A 20,331-nucleotide genomic window follows, 5' to 3' on the forward strand; every position below is an offset into this window, starting at 1 on the left:
AAAGCGTCGTGCCGCTCTTCGGCGTTGTCGTTGAAAATCGTCTTCCCCATGAAGCTCTTCAGGACAGCCGTCTTGACGGTCTCAAACAGGTTAACGATGAGGACGTCTTTGTCCACACTGGTGACGCATTCCACTAGATAAGCGTTCCAGAGGTTGTGCAAGCTCTTAACTTGGTTCTTGCAAAAGCTGATCTGGGCGCTTTCGTTGTTTGCAATCCCTTCGAACCGCTTCGCTAGTCTTGCTGAAGCATCGGCAAGAAGGAAAGCACTTGATAAAGGCTGGTTCGATAAAGTAGCTAGCTTTGAGACGAGTCGTTTGATTTCTTCAAAACAGCTTACGGTTACGCGCATGCGTGAGGTATTTACAATCAGGCTACTGTTCAGTATCTTACGGATATCGTTGGAGGTAACCCCGTGAAAAAGTGAGTCTAGCAGGGCACCATTCCCAGTTGTAATCGAGCAGTTTCTACCGATAACAGCATCACGTGCAAAGTTTTCGAGCTCATCTATTGTTGTGCTGGCGTTCATTCTCTTGTTGATGGCATGCATAATACCAGCGCAGTGATTGCATCTGTTCAGGTATTCTGGCTTCTTTAGTTCAACGTGTATAGTCATCGGTGACGATTGCTGGTCGATTGTAACACTAACGATGAAAAATCCTCCAGATGTAAGGGCAGTCGAAAAAAATGAGCTCGCAATAGAGCGGCTTGTCATGTTCGCTTTGACCACTCGGATGTCTAGTAGTGAAGCGGCTACGTATGAGGCTAGTCGGGTTAAGTTTCCCACCTTTATGGATGCAGTGCAGGACTCGTAGTAATTCACCAATAGGTCGCCCGCCGAGCCGGCCGGGAACTTAGTCCCATTGAAGATGCTGCGCTCGTAGTCAATCAAGCTTTCCATTTCGTCAGATTCCTCCTTTGTGATTTTGCGGCATACGTAAGCGTGTAGGTCATCGCAAGGGTTTGCCGTCATGTCGATGACATCGAGGAGTTGCGCCGCTTCCTTCGGGCAGCAGAAGTCGTAAGCTTTGTTCTTGATATCAGTCTGCTTGTCACGACTTCGAAGTGCGAAATCCAGCCCAACCACGATGAGAAGAAGCACGAAGAGAACGTCGATGGCCACCGCGATTAAGAGAAACTCGGCGTCTCGCCCAGTGCGCATTGCTCGAAACGACCCCTTGTAGGACATGCGTCGGTAGGACATGGAGGTCACGGCGCCCGTTTTGAATAAACTCGTCGCCTTTGTGTCTTTGCTGTCCGGAGGAAGATTGGCGGAGAGGTCGTCCGCCTTGGCCACGATATTTGGCACCGTCTCACGGAGCCAGCAGATCTGCCCGTGGCTGCTGCCGGCGACTTCAGGAGGGGCAGCTTGCCTAGTTGGCCTGAAGGCAGCAGTGGTCAAAGGCTCTTCCGTTTCATTACCTGCATGTGCGTTTCCGCGGGAATGTAAGTGGTCGTCTGGATTAAATACATCGGTGCTGACACAACTCAAATTAGGATTATGTATAGAATCGTCAAAGGAAACAGAACTCCGAAGGTAAGACGTCGGGCCGCTCGGAGCAGTTGAGGAGACTGCACCACTGGATAACATTGTGCTGCAGGAAGTTGGAGACTTCGCCGGTAACTGCAGTTCTTGGTTTGAATCTGTGTGGCAGGCAGTGTCATCTAGCGGGATTGCAAGGCACGACGGCGATTCGGCACTTACAGGTAACCCTTTGTCTATGTCTGCCGATTCTGTTTGGGCACTTGGCTCCTGTCCGCTGTTCAGGTGGCTGGGAGACCTTTGGACGTCGCTGAGAATCACGGAGGCCGTCTTCTTTCGCTTCTTCCGCGATGGTTTCTCGTCTGAAAGGCTGCGAGGGTTATCGATGCTTCCGATGGAAGTCCTTGACTTGGACTTCCTAGCCACCTTACGCTCTTTCTTGGATCTGCGCTTACTCTTCTGAGGACTATGCGAAGTGGCCTCGGCGCCAGGTGTGCCTGTTTCCTCCTTTTGGTTAAGGTCCATGGTTTCGCTATGCTGAGCAGTACCACCCGCTTGTGAATATTCTTCTACTTCTTCTTCTTTAGCTATGCCCAGAATAATGAAGTGGGAATAATATTTGTACTGGTGTTTTAGCAAGGAAAGCTTTTGCTAAAATGTTTTCTCCTCTTAGGAACTGAATTTTTTAAACCATTGGTGGCGCATTACCAATGCAGTGGGAAAAGAAAATGAAAGAAAAAATGAAATATTTACTTCCTTGCACAAGAAAAATGCGATAATCATCAATTGGTAATCGACACCTTTCAGTCATTGAAAGAAGCTATAGGTTTTTATTCATTCATTCGGTTTGAGTTCAGGCCACATTTGTGAATGTGATCGTGTATCTATACTCGTCCAGATTTCTGCCCTACAGGTAGTAGCCTATTTGAGTTGTACTGAGCACATTACAGTTAAGCCCCTATAGCTTGAAAAATGTGGTTCAGTGCGTCATTATTCTCAAATGAAACATCGCCTACGCACCATAGCTCAGCACAGTACGATATGACAAGTGGCGTGCAATGGAAGTCGTTATAATAAAGCTCGTCAATCCAACCATGCTTCGGTAGCACAACTTTTCACAGATAAAAATTAAACTGTACTCTGCGCTTTTTCTGTATATATGATCTTAAACTATTATTGTGCTCCTGGCTCTTCAAGTTAATACTGGCTGTTCTATCATTCCGGCAACAAGAATAAAAATAAAAAACTCGTCCATGCTTTCAGCCGCATTTCAGCGAGTGTTCGGGTTTAACGAAATGATGATGGCAGTCGGAGCATTTCGTAACTCTGGACAGGGATATGGGATGACTGCTGCGTTAATGCTATTGCACTATCACTGCAGATTAGGTCTGTTTAAGGCCTTCTGCAGAGATTGTTGGAGCAGCCGCGTGCAGTGACTAGTTATGGCATGTTGGGGCAGACTTTTTTTGGTGGAAAGCTGGGTGCTTAGGTGTGAATGACGCATGATCGCCGTTCCCATCGTCCGTATCTCTCGTTCGTTTCCTGCATCCGTCTGTCACACTGGTCTCTTGTTTTAGACAAGGTTGAGGTGCGGCGCGTGAGGATGGTCCCTGAGGATGAGCTTCGGGACTTGTGTGTGTGGAGTGTGTGAGTGTGCGTTGGGGGGGGGGGGGGGGGGTTGTGCTGTTGAGTCTTGCGCGGACGACGGAGATAACCCTTTAATTTGACGAATGCTGCCATATCAGCGGTCGCGGTAAAAAGAGTGCAATTCTATTCTGTACAATATTCTTTATTTTATTATTTCGATAAGTTTTCCCCGCAATTCGAGCGCAAGAGCAATGACCTCTGTGGACAGTAAGCGCATCCGTAGGCAGTGCCTTTTACCATCGTTTCCGACGAAGTACTTCTACGGCTGCCCTCTGTATGGGCGAAGCAACGACGCTTTCGTTTGCCTTTACACTTTCCAGCTGCCCGTTAAAACTACTCCAGCTGTTTTCAAACAGCCGGAGGAAACCACTTGCTTGAAACATTAAACAAGTGCAAGCGGGAAGTGAAGAGCATGGCAAGCAAAAGGGAATAATTGCGCACTATGCAAGCAAGCCATGACCAAGAGCAATAGAGGAAGTAATTATGCAGGCAATGACAATAAAGGTCGATGGCCATAAAAACTGCAGTAAACAGCTAAGCTTTTCAGGCTTCTCAGAGCAAGTTCCGCAAATTTCGCTTTGGCGCTTTTCCCAGCTGTGTGCTATTATTCGGAGACGACAATAATATTCGCACCGTGCTCCAGAGCAAGCCGTCTTTTCAAAATCTTCCAGAAACGCCGAAAAGCTTCAAGGATATTAGCATTTAGGGCACCAAATCACCCGAAGCGCTCTTAGATGGCTCGTATTCATCGAACCTCTTTACTTTCATTTTCTTACTAAGAACGCATTGCGCTTTTTTTCTTTTTTGTATGGAAGAGTATTGAATATTTAATATGCACACCTTAATGAAGGAATAGTAAAATGAGAGGACGATTAATACCGAGGAAGTCAAGATCGACGAGGAACACATCGTGAAGGCCCGCTTCAAGCTTTTCTCAACCCACGGAAATCGAAGGACAGAAAAGGAGAAGAAGTAAGGGTGAGTAATGACGCGAGCAAGCAGAGTTAAGCACGAACATTACTTGTTTCTACTCAAACCCATGGTTCAGCCTTTACCTCCCATACTGGCAAGAATGCTGGTGGATGTCGTTTGGTAGAGAGCCCAGTAAACTTGTGAGTGAATAACAGTCTTGAATTAAATGTAGGGGCCTTAAAAAATATATTATCTCCTTAGAGCTTATTTTTTAAGCTTCACTTCTTTCCACAGCAGGAATAACACTGGGACGCAGTAAGGAAGGAGCACAGACAAGCGTGTGCCCATTAAGTGAAGGGGCGAGAAACTAAGAAATAGTTTCTATACGACTTCCCTGCTCACTAATTCGCACAGATCTAGGCTTATTTCGTGAAACATCGTTTTTCGGTTGCTAAGTGCTACGTGCTCGAGTGCTAAGTGCTCGACCAACGGCTAGTTATCCACTGCCTGCTGTTATTGAAATAGCCAGCATGTAAAAAGAGCAACTAGAAGGCTATTCATTGCATGTTTGTCTCGAAGCATTCAACTGTAATGCAAGAAGACCCGTGGGAAGGAAATTGGTCGCTTCAGATCACATGATTTATGTTCCATACCTGGTCGGTTTGCACGTCGACAACTTTAGAAGGCCTCATTATTTTTTCTCAGTGTATTTGCCTCATTGCACTGAACGGTTCACTGTACGCGTAACGCCAACACCTCAGTGAAATTTATGAGTCAGGAATCACAAATAATACATGCATGCTTCACCACTAAACTTCTTTCCAGTACGACCAATCATCCGCTTATATGGTAAGAGAAACTGCGCCGCCAATAATTACGAGCTTCGCATCTCCTTAGCACTTTTTGAATCGTGCTTTTATCAAGGAACGACCCAATATAACTGGATTTTATTCGAGAGTAAAACGACAGAACTGATTGACAAATTTATTTAGAAATAACTTATGAAATAAGGTGCAATACTCATGGTTTGATGTTTATCTAAGTGTCTCAAAAACAATAACAAAAGCCTCTGCAGCTAGGTGAAATTTCACCCTCGTGAGAACGATTGGATTACGTACCGCGTGGCAGAAAAAGCGTGCCTAATGAAAAATCTTGCAACCCAACGAACCTTTTTTCATTCTGAGTTGCCTAAAATGCTCACAACTAATCTCCGTAAGTTCTGGCACATCATCAAGCAGCAAAACAAGCGTACCATTTCTCTCAGCGATGCATCAGGTGAAGCCATCCCAGATATAAAGGGCGCCAATATGTTTAATGCAGCTTTCTCCTCCGTGTTTACTAAAGAAAAACACCAGTTACTACTTTCAGAACCAACCATTCAGGAAGCTATGCCTCTCGTAATATTGTTTCCAACAGGAATATCACCGATAACCGAAAACGTGAAGCTATCATCCTCCACTGGCATCGGCAATATCAGTAGTAAAATAATAATGAACACCAAGGATACACGTGTATCTTTCTTGTCGTTGTTGTTTACCTAGACAGTTTTCAAAGGCCAAATTCCCAAAGATTGGAAACGTGAGAAGGTCGTTGCAGTGTACAAATCAGGTAACAATAATTCACCCTTAAATCACCCTCCCCTCTCTCCATCCATCGCAAATCGCAAGATCATGGAACATGTCATCTATTACCATTAACATGTACATAAACTGTAAATAATATGCGAATCTGTAAAGCTCTTTGCGTCTCAGTCTGACACATGCAGCGCTTATGTGTTCTATCTTCGCGGACTTCGCCTTGTTTAAAACATAGTGACCGGTTAGTTGGCTCTGCATACTGGAAAATTGCAGCGCAGCAGTAACAAGGACGTGACGAGAAGGACGCAAACACAAGCGCTAACAACTGTGTTTTAATGCGCTGAGCCAGCTTATATTGTAACTAGGTACAAAACAACAAAACAGGAACCCAACACATCACCTCAAGCATTCGTGGCACGATTATCGGAATTGTCTGCCGTTCCTCCAATCTTTCGTCCTCTCATTGGCGTTCAGAAATGACATTTCTTTTTCACTAAGGCGCACAGAAGGGTTGCTGACACAAAATCAATGGGCGGCATACAGGTTGGGAAAGGAGGCAGCGACAATGAATCGTATTTCGACCGTCCTCTGTGGGCTGCTCTTCGCTGGTGTCTTCCCGGCTGGTCCCAATGAGTGTCGGCACTCTGTCCTGGCGGCGAAAACTCCGGACGTGTATGGGCCCTACAACGTCTACACCAACATCAAGCTTCTGGAGACCGGACGGTGGACACCGTGTTTGCAGTGTTTCGCAGTTCCTTGCATTGAAGGGGAGAGGATGCTTCGTCCATTGGACGAGTGGAACCTGTGCTGTAGGTTCTGCCGAGTTCGAAGTGCGTACATATTCGTTTCAAACAGTGGTCAGCTTTTTCATGCCAGTGCCGACATGAGAGCGGTGACGTCTTTGCAGCGCTCACGTAGGAGCTGCGAAGCAAACAGCCCTTAGATGAAATGTGAGGATGGCTAGATATGTATGCACGCAGGCAAGCAGGCAGGCATGCGGACGGACGGACGGACGGACGGACGGACGGACAAAGACAGGACAGGACAGGCAAAGACAGACAGACAGAGACAGGACAGGCAGAAAACAGAGGACAACAGACAGGACAGGCAGAAAACAGAGGACAACAGACAGACAGGCAGAAAACAGAGGACAACAGACAGACACAGACAGACACAGACAGACACAGACAGACACAGACAGACACAGACAGACACAGACAGACAGACAGACAGACAGACAGACAGACAGAGACAGACAGAGACAGAGACAGAGACAGACAGACAGACAGACAGACAGACAGACAGACAGACAGACAGACAGACAGAGACAGACAGACAGACAGACAGACAGACAGACAGACAGACAGACAGACAGACAGACAGACAGACAGACAGACAGACAGACAGACAGACAGACAGACAGACAGACAGGAAGATGGACAATAGGCAGGCAGGCAGGCAGAAAGGCAGGGGACAGACAAACAGGCGGACGGTTGGACGGACAGGCAGGCAGGCAGGCAGGCAGGCAGGCAGGCAGGCAGAGGACAGACAAACAGGCGGACGGTTGGACGGACGGACAGGCAGGCAGGCAGGCAGGCAGGCAGGCAGGCAGGCAGGCAGGCAGGCAGGCAGGCAGGCAGGCAGGCAGGCAGGCAGGCAGGCAGGCAGGCAGGCAGGCAGGCAGGCAGACAAAGAATGACAGACAGACAGCCAGACAGGAAGATGGACAGTAGGCAGACAGGCAGCCAGACACACAGCGAAATATTACGTGCCATGCACGTTTTACTTTTCCAAGATCTGTTTCTTTACAGCATGTATATGCGTTGAAAGCTGTTTTCTCTGTCGCTATCTCACAACTGACATACGTTATGGATGGGGCGTTAAGCCGTCGTGCACACACATACGTATATACAAAACAGGAAAAATAACTCAGGCAATGAATACCTTGTATATTTTACCGTTATTACGCACAGACACTCCTCTTTTGAAGGTTTACACAATGAGATCAATAGAATGTTAAAGCAAGACTGAGCGACCAAAGCGCTAAGAACAGGTACAGCACTGTTGCGTGTAGAGTATCGTGCAACGATATCACGCCACACTGCCCTGCAAACCTTGAATCCATAAAGCAGTACAACAGCAGCGCGAGCGAACTGAAATTATGAATAAAATTCCTAGTTGAGCCTACAGTGCTAAGACGCCTTTCAAGGCCACTTCTCCTTTTTTTATTTTTTAGCCGCGGTTCCTTTGTTTTAAAGCATTCAACGGGGCAGCGTGCTATGTCCTCATTAATCTCTGGCAACGGCACGTCTTTCTAAGCAGGCTGCACCTCCCGCAAGCACGCTACCACGCTAGACATTCCCGAGCGAAGCGTTAAGAACCTCGAAGTACCGGTGCGCCTATTCTGTCGCCGATACTGTTCTGGACACATTTATTGGTAGTTTAAAACTTCTAATGGCCTTGCCGTCTTTGTTCCCTGAAGCTTTTGTAAGAGTCAGCCCTTCAACTGAAGGCGTTGCGAAACGTTACACGTGTCTATTCTCTGTTGAGGACTTTAAAACAGGGACCTTGCCAAGTGCCGCCGAATCTGCTCGCGAGTTTTTCGAAACGTGTTGCGCCCCCTGTAGAGCACTTTCAGGAATTTCCTCTCAAAGTCCCGCATATTCTGCCGCTACCGGTTCTCGAAGAGCATGGTTTTGAATGTTTCCAAATCACAGCACCGGCATTCATAACATTTAGTTTTGTACGGGAAAATGACGTCGTGTTATGAGTGGGGCCTTTAGAACGACAGTAGTGTGGCGACACGGGCGCACGCGAGAAGCTTCGTGGCAATCTTCTCTTTGTTCTGTGAAGAGCGAGCTGTAAAAACCTTGTCGTAATCAACGTCAGCATAAGTTTTTAAAATTTCTTACCCTTAACTCTTTAGACGCATTTTTTTCACGGTAGAGGACACGTACTTTCATTACTCACGCCGTCAGACGAATATAGACTGTCTTATCCTTTCAGATGGTGATAATGAAGTTGACGTCTTTCTAGTTGCGTATAATAGTATACCGCAATCAAATAATACGCTGCACTGGGAGAAACCATAAACTAACCATAACATTGTCATACCGTTAAATAACATCGTTGGTTCGAAAAATTCTAGCATGCAAACACACAAATACTCTGGACAAGGTGTCTTCCGCCAAGTAAGCGCTTTTTGAACATAAAATGAAATATCAATTAGTCCGATCGCTAGCTATTTTGATCATTAAAGAACGATTACACTGACTTAATAAATACCACTACATGTAAATATGACTTCAATATGTACTCCTCCCTTTACAGAACCTGGCGAAAAATGCGCCGCTTTCCGGACCGAAGAAGCCATTGTATGCCCAAAAGACCAGTTCTGCCGAATAAGCACGAGGGAGTGCGTGCGCCTACCCTGAAGTGCATTGCATTGGGGAGTCCACGGGATAGTGTACGCGGTAAATTAACACGTTCACTGCGTCTTCGGTCACCGGTGGGTCACGTCGTGTATTACTGCGGCGCGGCACAAGTACTGAGTAGCGCCATGAAGCCGTCGGACAGCTCAGTTTTGTAGCGAGAGCTACATTGGCCACCAACCTGCGATTTCGCGGTGGCGGTGCTCCGCGGTGGCACAGAGACCGACCTTGAGCCGTTGCCTAGCAACCACCGCAGCTGGCGGACGCCGCGCCATCTGGCATGACGTCACACCGCGGAGCCGCCGCCGCCGTTTGGTGTGACGTCACACCGCTCGCCTCGTCGTTGCGCTCGCCTCCGCTCGCTTCGCCAGCCGAAATGCGACGTCGCTACAGAAATGTCATTAGACGAAACTGCTTTCGCTAAGTATATTCTGGCCTAGCTGAGCTAAGCCACTGCCATTTTTTCTTAAAGAGGCTGCCAATATCACACATGCCAGGTTGTTGTTGCGAGCTGTTGTCGGTTGCAGTAAGTTGACTTCTCCGTAATCTCCCCGGTGGGTCACACTGCATTAAAAAAAATTCTAAGAGTGGCCCACCGTTGGGCCACGACGCACAGGGATCACGGCTCGGAAAATACTGCGAAAGTGAACGTGTTAAGCAGCTATAACGTTTGTTGGTAAACTTAATGGGGTAAGATCAGCACTGGAGGGGCGCAAGAAGTGCTCTACAACCAAAAGGAAGAGAGCCATTTTGGAAGAACTAAAATCAAGGACTTCGTTCTGCAGTTGTTGTGACTCTTGGAAGTGATGACGGTTATTAAAGCGAATACTGACAGCTTTTGATGCCCTTGCATATGAAGAAACCCTGTTCGACATAAAGAGCAACATGCAAGGAAAACGAGACATTAACAATAATTTAAAAATTGGATTTAAGTTTCACACCCGGTGTTAGTTTTCATGTTTCTAGTATTTAAATCAATAGAAGTGATGGGCAGGAGGGCTACATTGAACGTAATGGCAGTTTGCGGAATAAAATAAGCTAGCAATAAGAGGTATTAACCGAAGAGGCTTACGGCGGGATATTGCCGGGGTCAATTTAAGGACCAAAGATTAATCGGATAATTCGAGATTTCTTCATTACACTGAAAAATACAAATACTTCTGCGGCATGGCTGAGCACGCGCTAAAGATCACTTCATCCTCTAGACCGTAATCAATCAAGTCTTTTAGTACGGTTATCTCAGAACTAACTAATAAAATTACTACAACAAAAACTCCTCTCCTCATTTGACATGTAGACCTTCCATAGAGCGCCGAGGCCTCGTCAGGCTTTTCAGCCTTTTGTCTCGGCTGCCTCCTTCTGTAGAAAGAAAAACAATAAAGAAAGAAAAAAGAAAAAAAGTCAGCAGAACGTCAGGAACCATGTTGTGTAAGGATGCTGAGTGGTCAAATAATAATGCCAATTTTTCAGCACTTATCGTTGAAGTGAATTAAATCGATATCGGTAATATTTTTCCCATTTGGATTGTAATTTCTAAATGCATAATATAACAGTAGAAAAATATTTCAATCTCTGTCCCACATTCTAAAGAAAAACCACTCCCATCACGTGAAGTTTGGCTGACATCTACACGCCTTCATCTTTACTCACACTAGGAAGCTTCTATTAGGCAAACCAAACACCAAATCATAAAACTCTATAAAACGGCAACACCGAAGAACATTCACAATTACTCATGCGGGACTTGATGTTCCATTAATGGCCTTGTCTCCATGTCGCCTGCCGACGCCACCACTTTTCAGTACGACACAATCATGAAAGGAAATCTAAACCTGGCATACACAACGCGCATTAGCGCACAAAAATGCTAGCCTAATGACAATACACCACAGCAACCTACAACCCATCCTAATGTATCTTCGCAACCCCGCCAGAGATAGTCAGAACACAAAGCGATAATTTCGTTTTCTTACACTGCGTTTTCTGGGATGGGTAGGAGTTGGGGGAGAGGTACAGACACGAACATCCACACGGATGAGACGTCACGAAGTATTGGCTTACCAAGTCTTTCTTTCCGCCCTAACGCTGCACAAAAGACCCCATAACTAAGCCCTAATGCTGTAGAACGAATACAATCATTTTCTTTTAATCCCCAATTCATTACGTTCATAGGCCATTGTGTGTGTGACAGTCCATGGCAACGGCGCTAGAGCCGGAACACATATCACCTCCGTTCCCTCCCGACCCTCGTTTTCGTTTGTTCCGTTTTCAGCAAAGAATGTTCCGTTTTTCGAGTCACTTCTTAATAGAACGACCGCTGGTGGTAACCGAGTTAACGACGTAAGCATGGCATTATGCGTCTAGTTTTGTTTTGTTTTCTTTCTCTTTTGATCTCCAGTTCTACCAGACGAGCCTCATGAACCCCGAAATAAACACCCTCCCGGGCCCAATAAGCGAACCGTTTCATCAGTCGACCCATTTATACGTTGCTTTATATGCGTGCTGCAATTTCTTTCTTTTTTTTATCGGTTTTAAAGCTAGGCCTTCTCCTAACGGTCTGAGAGAGCATTTGTCTACAAACCCCGTGAGAGTGAAGTTAAAATCCGGTGTTGTCGATATTGCAGGTAGCGAAAGCAAAGTTTTGTGAATAATTGCACACTGTTGGGAAGGAAATGCAGGTGCATTGTTTGACAGTAGTGCCGAGTTGCGTAATACCTATTTGTCATGCAAATCGAAGTCGTTCGTCATCATTCCCAGAGAAAAGCGGGTCGTTTATCACATGACGCATTTCTTCATCGAAAATTAGTCGCCTTTATTGATTTTAGCAAAGCACACTCGAAGCACAAGCCACTCCGGTCGCACAGCACTGGAGTTGACGGTTGATTACCCGCTCTGTCACGACCAGATAGGGAACAACTTGCGTAGCCATTATGCATCCCGACTGAATCATGATTGAGTGTCGATGGAATAATTAAAAATTCAGAGCCAAGTCCTCGTTAATGAGGCGTGGAAGCGTAATTTGAGCTCATTAATCATGACATTGACTTTCAATTTATGTTCTGTCCTCTATTTTTTTTCATAAAGTGTACAGCATGAGTAAAAGGTGCAAAAGATACGGGCAGTGGTCGTCTGCATGATGATGCCACGTACGGATTCTAGTTATTGAGTTGTCGTACCTCTGCACAATTACGTAATCTGAGGCTGAAAAGTGCCAGCAGAAGCTACTCACTGAAGAAAGACCTGTGGTTTATGAAATGCCTCCGGGAGATAAATTTTGCCCCTCTGTGTCGCAAGACATGCAATGTAAAATCAAGCGCTTTAGCACTGCTCAGCCACAGCTCAAAAGGGCCACGGAGTGGCGTTGTCAGTAAGCACACGCCGCGGTGGCACAGCGGTTACGACGCTCGGCTGCTGGCCCGAAAGACGCGGGATTGATCCCGGCCGCGGCGGCTAAATTTTGATGGAGGCGAAATTCTAGAGGCTCGTATACTGTGCGATATCAGAGCACGTTAAAGAACCCCAGGTGGTCGAAATTTCCGGCGCCCTTCACTACGTCGTCCCTCATAGCCTGAGTCGCTTTGCGACGTTAAACCCCAATTAACCAAACCAAACAAAACAATAAACACAAAAAATATGGCAGAGACACGTAAGACTGCTTACGTGTGGGAATGTGAAAGCATCACTGTCCCTGAGCGCACTGACACCAAACCATGCACAAGCACGCGCGCACGCTCTCTCTCTCACACACACACAAACACACAATCACCCAACCGTATGACACTACCCGGAACGCTGCACTACGAACGGTTGCAACAGAGTTTTTATGCAAAAATTGGTTTTTGAGGAAAGGAAATGGCGCAATAACACTCTCACATCTCGGTGGGCACCACAACAGCGATTTAAGGGAAGAGGAAAAAGACTGGGGAGACAATGGAAGGTGCATATGTAGTCGGTCCAAATTGCTGTCGCAAGCTAGTCTCCGGCTTGATTAGCACATCTAAGGTATGCAACGGGGAATCGTATGACACCACTCTGAAAGCTGCACGAGAAATGGTTGTTTCACGACTCTGGTACCAATGTTGGGAAAACTGGCGAGACATTGAGGTCGGCCAGTGGGTAGTATATGTACCGGATGTCCCAGCTAAATGTAACCAAACTTTTTAAAAAGGCGAAGTGTCCTAGTCCAGTATAAACAACTCAGGGTTGTTCATAGTCGCGTGGCCTAGTCTTGAGTATTTTTTTCGCTCTTCAAAGTTAATTGATTAGTTAAGTTTAATTATCTAACTTTTCAATTATTAACTTCAGGAAGAAAATGTCAATGCAAAAGCTTTAGATCACCTCGAAAAACCACTAGTAATGCTCTTTCCATCAAGTTACGATTTACGTAGCTTCATTTATTGGCCTTAAAAGAAAGTTGTCACGTGACCAGCTGCTTGCTCACTTCTCTGCCCCAGCGTGCACCCAAAGTCTCATCGAGGAGAGGGTTTCAGAAAAAAATGGATTTTATTCTTTAAGGCGCGTCTTGGGACGTTGAAGTGGCACAGTTGTCATGTGGAAGCTTTTTCTTATTGTGCGGGTTATGGTTAAAGGCCGGTAAAAAAAGTACTTTACATAAATATTACTTTGCTGCAAATGTTTCAGTAAGCTGTTTCTAAAAGCGATCTACAACTTTTCCTTTGGCACTTTGTTCCTCAAGTCAAAAATTAAAAAGTTAGTTAATTAAGATTAAGTAATTAGTCAACCTTGAAGAACGAAAAAAATACTGCAGACTAGGCCACGTGATTCTAAACAACCTTGATTTAGTTTCAGACGGCTAGGACACCCCGTGTTTTTTAAAAGCTTCGTTACATTTAGCTGTCGCTTGTTGTCGCTTGATGACGTCACCCTATCTTTCTTGTCATCGCGGGGATTTTGTCAACTATCTTCAAGTACACATACTAACACACAGAGGCTGGAAGCTTTTCTTGTAGTGGGGAGAGGAATGCTGTCGCATCGGAACCGACTCATTTTAGAGGTTTAGCTAAACAATAGCTGCTGAAAGTGCAACCGAACGCAGCCAATGAAAGGCCGAGTTCGTGAAGTTGACGGTATTGGTGCCATTATATATGCTGACCAATTGATTTATCCTGGACAATCCAGCCGAGGAGCCACTCAATCAACAGCAGGATTTTTAGCTTAGCACAGGTGGAGCACGACATCACAGATCTCGCCTGCCCCGGGGTGCACGGATCCATGGTGAACTCTAGTTTGGGCTAGTTGGTTCATTATCCACAAAGAAAACGGCGCGAAATACGGGGACAAAAGAGAAACATACACGAAACATGGTGTTGGTCCTTTAGTGTGTATATCTCTTTTGTCCCCGTATTTCGAGCCGTTTTCTTCGTGGATCCATGGTGTTCGGTTTATCCTCCACATTAAAATCCACAACCGAAAAAAAAAGAACTTTCCAATCGCTACCAACAATTGAAAAAATGAAAACGAGTTCTTTCTGCCAACAGGCAACACCCGAATACTCGTAAATTATTTGTGCCGACAGCGCTCCAGGGCGACGGCGTCGCAAAAATTCTTCGCTCGCTCCAAGTACAGTAAGCAACCGAGTGCCGCTGTTTACGACGGAGACCCACCATCACAGCACAAAAGTCAGGACACCCCTCTTTATTTCCCGCCATTTTGCAAAAACTGATGACGCTGGCGATGCATGCATGGCTGAGTTTCCAAAAGTGGCGAAAGGTCGCCCACCACGACGCCGCGTCGCCTCATACGGATCCCGATGCCTTCCTAGTACAAGTGGCGCCTCGACTGAAGCGCCACTTGTCGTCGTTCAAAATCAAGGACAAGCGCTTCTTTAGCGCAACTGCAGCTACTTTTTTGTGTGTTTGTGTTTTAGGCAAGAATATCTGAAGTGGCGCCGCTTCCGGCGTAGCCGAAAAATAAAGTGAAGTGGAATGAACAAAACTGCCGCGTCTCACCCGCGCCGCTCATTCGCGAAAATGGTCCTTTTTAACGACGCCGCCCGATGACGACGCTTGCCAGCAGCCGCCCGCTCGCTGATAAGAAACGCTGTAGTCTCTTCGCTCGGTTTTAACGAAAGCCGTGCAGCGTTGCCAGTGCTACGAGTTCCAGCAGCCAATACGGAACCGGACTGCACATAACTGCTAAAGGAATGGATATGAGTATGTAACAACTGTGAGCTCGCCACTCACTGCCGCTTAGCGATCATGATTGGTGAGCCATTTACAAGGCCACTTAAAAGCCAAAACCGTAATATTTACATAGCTTTTAAAACGCTATGGGCGTGCCCTGATGGGCCGGAAGTTAAAGGTTTATTGATCAGTTGTGAAGGCTTAACGAACCCCATATGCAATTCGGAGCTGCCAAGACACACTTAGCGAGCCTAGCCAGCCGGTAATCACAACGTGCCCAATCTTACCTGCGTACGATACAGATGAGCTTATACCGGGATCAGAAAACGGGAAGTGTTCTCAAGTGCGAGCAGCTGTATGAATAAGGGCCTTGGCAATCGAAGATCATTGAGTAATGATTGATTAACGAAGTTTTAAGTGACACTTGGCTACGAGACATGCAATGCGAGGGGCTTCCGGTTAATTTCTCCCCCCTGAGGCTTCTGAAGGGCCGCAAGGAACGTTCACTCAAGTGAGCTGACGTTTCCACTGTTTCTCCTCACTCAAATTTCCTCCGCCGGGGCCCTAGAACATACAAGTTCGTGCGCAGATGGGGAATGCCGTAGCCACTGATCCACCGCGGAGGCGGCTTTCTTGGCCGCCAGTTGTAGCTTTCCAAATAGTGCACGGCTTTAGCAAGGCAGGCTTTGTTTTCCTTTCGACAGCATCAACTTTCCCCTTCTGTTTTCGAAGCAGCCATGACTTCAATTTGTCGCCCGACAATATGCAAACAAAACGCAAAGTAAGACAATCGAACAAACAACTGCGCGCGTGAATTACGGCCGCGGATAATGCAGAAAGCGGCGCCGAATGTTCGTGAACGACAAGCGTCCGGGAGCGAGGCTATAAATAAATTGCGACGTCGAGACCGGGCGCGGAGTCGCAGCCACAGAGACACTCGAATTTTTACGAGCGTCGAAGAGCCGCCTACTTAGGGAAAATTAAGCCGAGCCCGCGTTTCGAAGCGACGAACTCTTTTGGATCCACGCAGCCTCTCACTGAAATGTTGCCCTTTAAGAATTGCAAATGTCTATGTTCTCTGCAAGTGAGAATAAAGGTAGCACGCTCTTCGGATTGCCAAGAAACCTTTCCGTAAGTTTCTCCCTTACTAGTCCCGGCAGTTTTGGCGCGTTTCCAGAACGCCGTTTAAAGAAGAACAACATGGGATAGTTTCTGGATGTATAAGTCACCGTTCCCAAGCAAAACACTCGACATTGATTAACGTGGCACCGACCTTGAGCCTAGTTTTCTTCATAAGCATCGCCACTATCATCTCTGTTCTCTGTTTTATCTACTTTATCTGTCCATATCAAACCATTTTGCGGGTTGCCCTTAAATGTTGGTGCTGAAGTAACCTCTAGCGGTTGCGGATATCTGGGGTTAATTAGCCTGCGCTGTTGATTTACGCGAAGAGTTTTCCCACCGAGGCAGTGCGACAGAGGGTCGACGCCGCGACCATAAGCGCCTTCATTCGCAGTGCACGCTGTTGAACGCGTAGGGCTAGCACCATGTCTCACGGGTGTGACAACTGTCCCCTCTGTACGCCATAAGCACTCCGCCTCTGCTTGTCGGCGTGTTCACCCGACGTGGTCCTCAGCAGTCAGATTTTTAGACGCGCCAGAGTGTCAACACCAAAATATAATACTCCCTTCTATCAAAGGGGAACTACATCTCGTTTGCGTTCAAAAGATCCAACTCTGATGAAGGCAACATGTGTTACGGGCCTGTGAGACTCCAGAAACATCCGAAAACCAGTGATCGTCTTAAATCAAGAGCAAAAAAGGAAAGTTACATCGCTTAAGTATGTCTTGGAAATATCCGTTGCCGGTGGCCGTTAGAGTGAACATCTAATTTAACCTGCGATCACTTCCAAGTGAAGCTAGTGCATTAAATGAACGTTCTAACCTATTAAACCCAAGCTTAATTTAAGCAATTGAGCGGATCACGCAATCTTTGGTCCGGAAGATTTCAGAGCATTTCCTTGGACACGCCATCAGGACCCATAGCGCATCATCTGCGCAATCCCATTAAGACAGTTCGAAACTCCCTCATTTTGAACACAGTGCCCATAGCATTCGGGGTCACGTACACGCAAGGGGCGGAGGAAACATGTGATCCTCCTTGAGTGTAAGCACTGGCAAATTCTTCAACAGTACACGCACGGTTGGAGTGGTGGGGGTGTGAATGTGTCACTGATGATGACATTCACTGCCGCCACGACATCCGAGGCTTACGCACTAAACGATCGCTACCATTGGCGGAAATAAGATCATGCGTTCTTCAACATCTGAACATCGCATACGGGGGCCACCTGCAAGTCTTCCCTAATGGCTCTGTTATCCGGCGTGAGCCATCCTGCTCAGCTGCATTTATATGGCTGACCTTGAAATATCGGACTAGATGCCAGAAAAGGGCAGTGTCTTCCACATCATTGGCTATTGGAAGGTCGCTTGATCATCACCCTTTCTGCAAGCCAGTGAGAGTTCTCTCCTACTCTAAGTCTGCACTACAGCGCCTGCAACGAGGGACTCCCGATGATAAATTCTGACTCTGGTTTCTCACCTGGCTGAGGAAGCTACAGTTAAAGTATTTACTGCTTGCTTCCAATGGCTACATCTCGTGTTGGAGCGGCTGGTAGCATGACGACAGACCTTCTTGCTCAAGAAGCACAGCCTTATCCAAAATGAATGGCTGTTTCCAAGGAGGAGGACTTTGCTAAGCAGCTAGCAGGGCAATTCTTTTCTCCATCTCGGTCACCTCTGTACCTCCCTTGCGTTACGCGAAGCTTGTCGAGCGACAGAGCTACCCTCACCTATGTGAGTTCACTGTGATGTTTTGGGTGATGTGAACCATTTCGTTTTAGCGTGCCCGCGTTTTTGGGCCGAGCTTGAAACACCCCTGGAATACCAGAGTAGATTGGACGTTCCATTGGATGACGTCTATGGCATCGTATAGCCTCAGTGCTCCCGAACTGAGTGGCGATCAGTGTCACAATCCCTGTCGAAGCTTTTAGATGGCACTAGCCTTATGACAGAGTGGTAGAGGCACCGTGATTTCAATCAGCGACACAGGCGGGGCTAATCCCGCCTGTACATTCAAACCACTCCCACCCATATTTATGTCAGTGAATGAAGAGTGGTATGCCGTTCGGCTGTTCGTAAATTTTTCTTACCATTTCGCACGGACGCACAGCAATATGATAAGATTCTGTTAGCGGAGACCATATAAATAGAAGCTGGAGGACGAAGAAAAGAAGGACGCAAGCCAACGAGGATAGCTGAACGAACTGTGGGGTTGGGCTCTCTGCGATACTAGGTTGTCGAAATCAATCAACGAAGCTTCGAAACGAAAAAGCATGACAACGCAGGCACGTGTTTCTTGTAGCTCATGAGCAATCCCACAAGCAACGGCGTCATCGTCCTTCTGATATTTAAAGTTACTGAAAAGAAAGAGGGAATAGTGACGTCCTTCTTTGGAGGAACCGATCGAGGTCACGTATACCAGCCCACGTGCACTCTCGGGCAATAACATAGTTTAGAAAGCCTCAGAAAGCTTTTGTTTTTTCAGTAGATACTTAGTTTAGAGAAAGCAGTCTACCTCCCTTTGGATTCATTTTAATGCTTCTTTTGTAGATGTTTCAAGAGCAGTACATTTCAGCTTCAGCATCCCTAGCCATTCGGAGAGTGAAATGTACCTAGCAAGAAAATAAATTAAAGCGGGATTGAGATAACTACATCCATGTTTCGCTTTTAGTGAAAATTGATTATGTGGCTCCTCCTGGTGATGCTGACGTTTGTCGGGCAGAAAGACTCAATCATTGCTAAAAAATAGGTTTTGAGAAACTTCTGCGCACACGATTCTAACACGACTGCAAAAGTACTCCGCGATTACAGTTCCTGATTAAATGGAGCCGCAGCGTTGCCTACAGGATCCGCCTAAAAATGCCCTGACACACGAAGTTAGTGTGCGGCAAATACCGATAGTGACAACAGCCGTTTTAATTTGATGGCTCTTTTCTGGTCGTAAAAGCTTTGTTTCCAGTGAAAATATTTTGATTTTCATCAAAACGCGGTGATATACTAAGAAAGGTCAACTTCAGTTTGTTCTCGTGCTCCTTTAAAAGTGGTGTATCGCGCTGCCACTCGAAAGAAAAAGTATATCTTGCTGGTCCACGTGTCTAATAAAGTTTCCTAAGGGTCCAGAAAATTGTTTCTACTTATCAGCAGAGTTAGGAATGCGATGCTCCGTAAGAAAACCGTTGAACTCCCTTAGACTTTGGTCACAGGTGTTGCGACACAAAGGGGACTTAAACAGTTTGCAATCATCGGCTACTGCATTCTTTTTTACAGCTTATACTTTCTGGCAATGGAATTACACAGGTGTAAAACGTAACTTACGCAAGTATCCTACAACATGTAGATGGACTTAAACGACGGTATATAAGATGACACTTGCGATATACTAGGTTACATGTTCAGTGTACGATAAATTTTAATGATTGTAAGTGGTCTCTTCAGCAACGTACTACAGATTAAAGATGAACCGGTTGTCTTGCCCAAGAGTTTTACAACTTAGCTCACTGTGAATACAGCCGAATTAAAGAGTAGGAAGAATATGTTAACTATTCCAGTAGATTTTTAAATGTGCCAAAATTTTTATTACTTACCTAGAAACTTAGCGAGCTGCATTAAAAAAAAAACTAAGCCGTTTCTCGAAAGCGAACTCGGCGCTAACTTTATTGCACCTTTATGCATGAAAGTGCGGTAGCATCCCACGCACGGTACGTACGCGATCGGCAAAGTTGTTGAAACAGAAATGGGATAATAGCCTCGAAGGCACTGTCCCAGCATGATAATTACACACTTTAACGATGCCGAAGTTGTCTTCCAGAATGCATGAAGTGCTCTCCGGGCTGTCACGCTGGCGTGGTGTCTTCAGAATCTTTTTGTTCCCTTTGCTGTGCCTCCTACCAGATTTTAGCTTGAAAATAAGCTTTACAAAGGCGGAAAAATAAGAAACCAAACAGAGGAAGAAGCAAGGAAAGAAAGAAAAAACGAACAGCTGGGATCCTTGCTCGAACGAAAAAAAAAAAAAACAGGCC

General features: G+C 46.2%; 1 protein-coding gene across 1 annotated transcript; it reads left to right on the forward strand.

Annotated features, from left to right (window-relative positions):
• Positions 1 to 6,182: 6,182 nt before the first annotated feature.
• On the forward strand, positions 6,183 to 14,949 carry LOC149366181 (uncharacterized). Its single transcript, XM_089569710.1, has 4 exons — positions 6,183 to 6,447; positions 8,948 to 9,032; positions 14,585 to 14,687; positions 14,770 to 14,949. Exons 1-4 carry the CDS (start codon positions 6,183 to 6,185, stop codon positions 14,947 to 14,949), a joined length of 633 nt encoding a protein of 210 aa, XP_089425836.1.
• Positions 14,950 to 20,331: the final 5,382 nt, after the last annotated feature.

This window comes from Amblyomma mixtum, chromosome 1 (assembly GCF_055824585.1).
Source record: "Amblyomma mixtum isolate Tamu chromosome 1, ASM5582458v1, whole genome shotgun sequence".
Lineage (NCBI taxonomy): Eukaryota > Metazoa > Arthropoda > Arachnida > Ixodida > Ixodidae > Amblyomma > Amblyomma mixtum.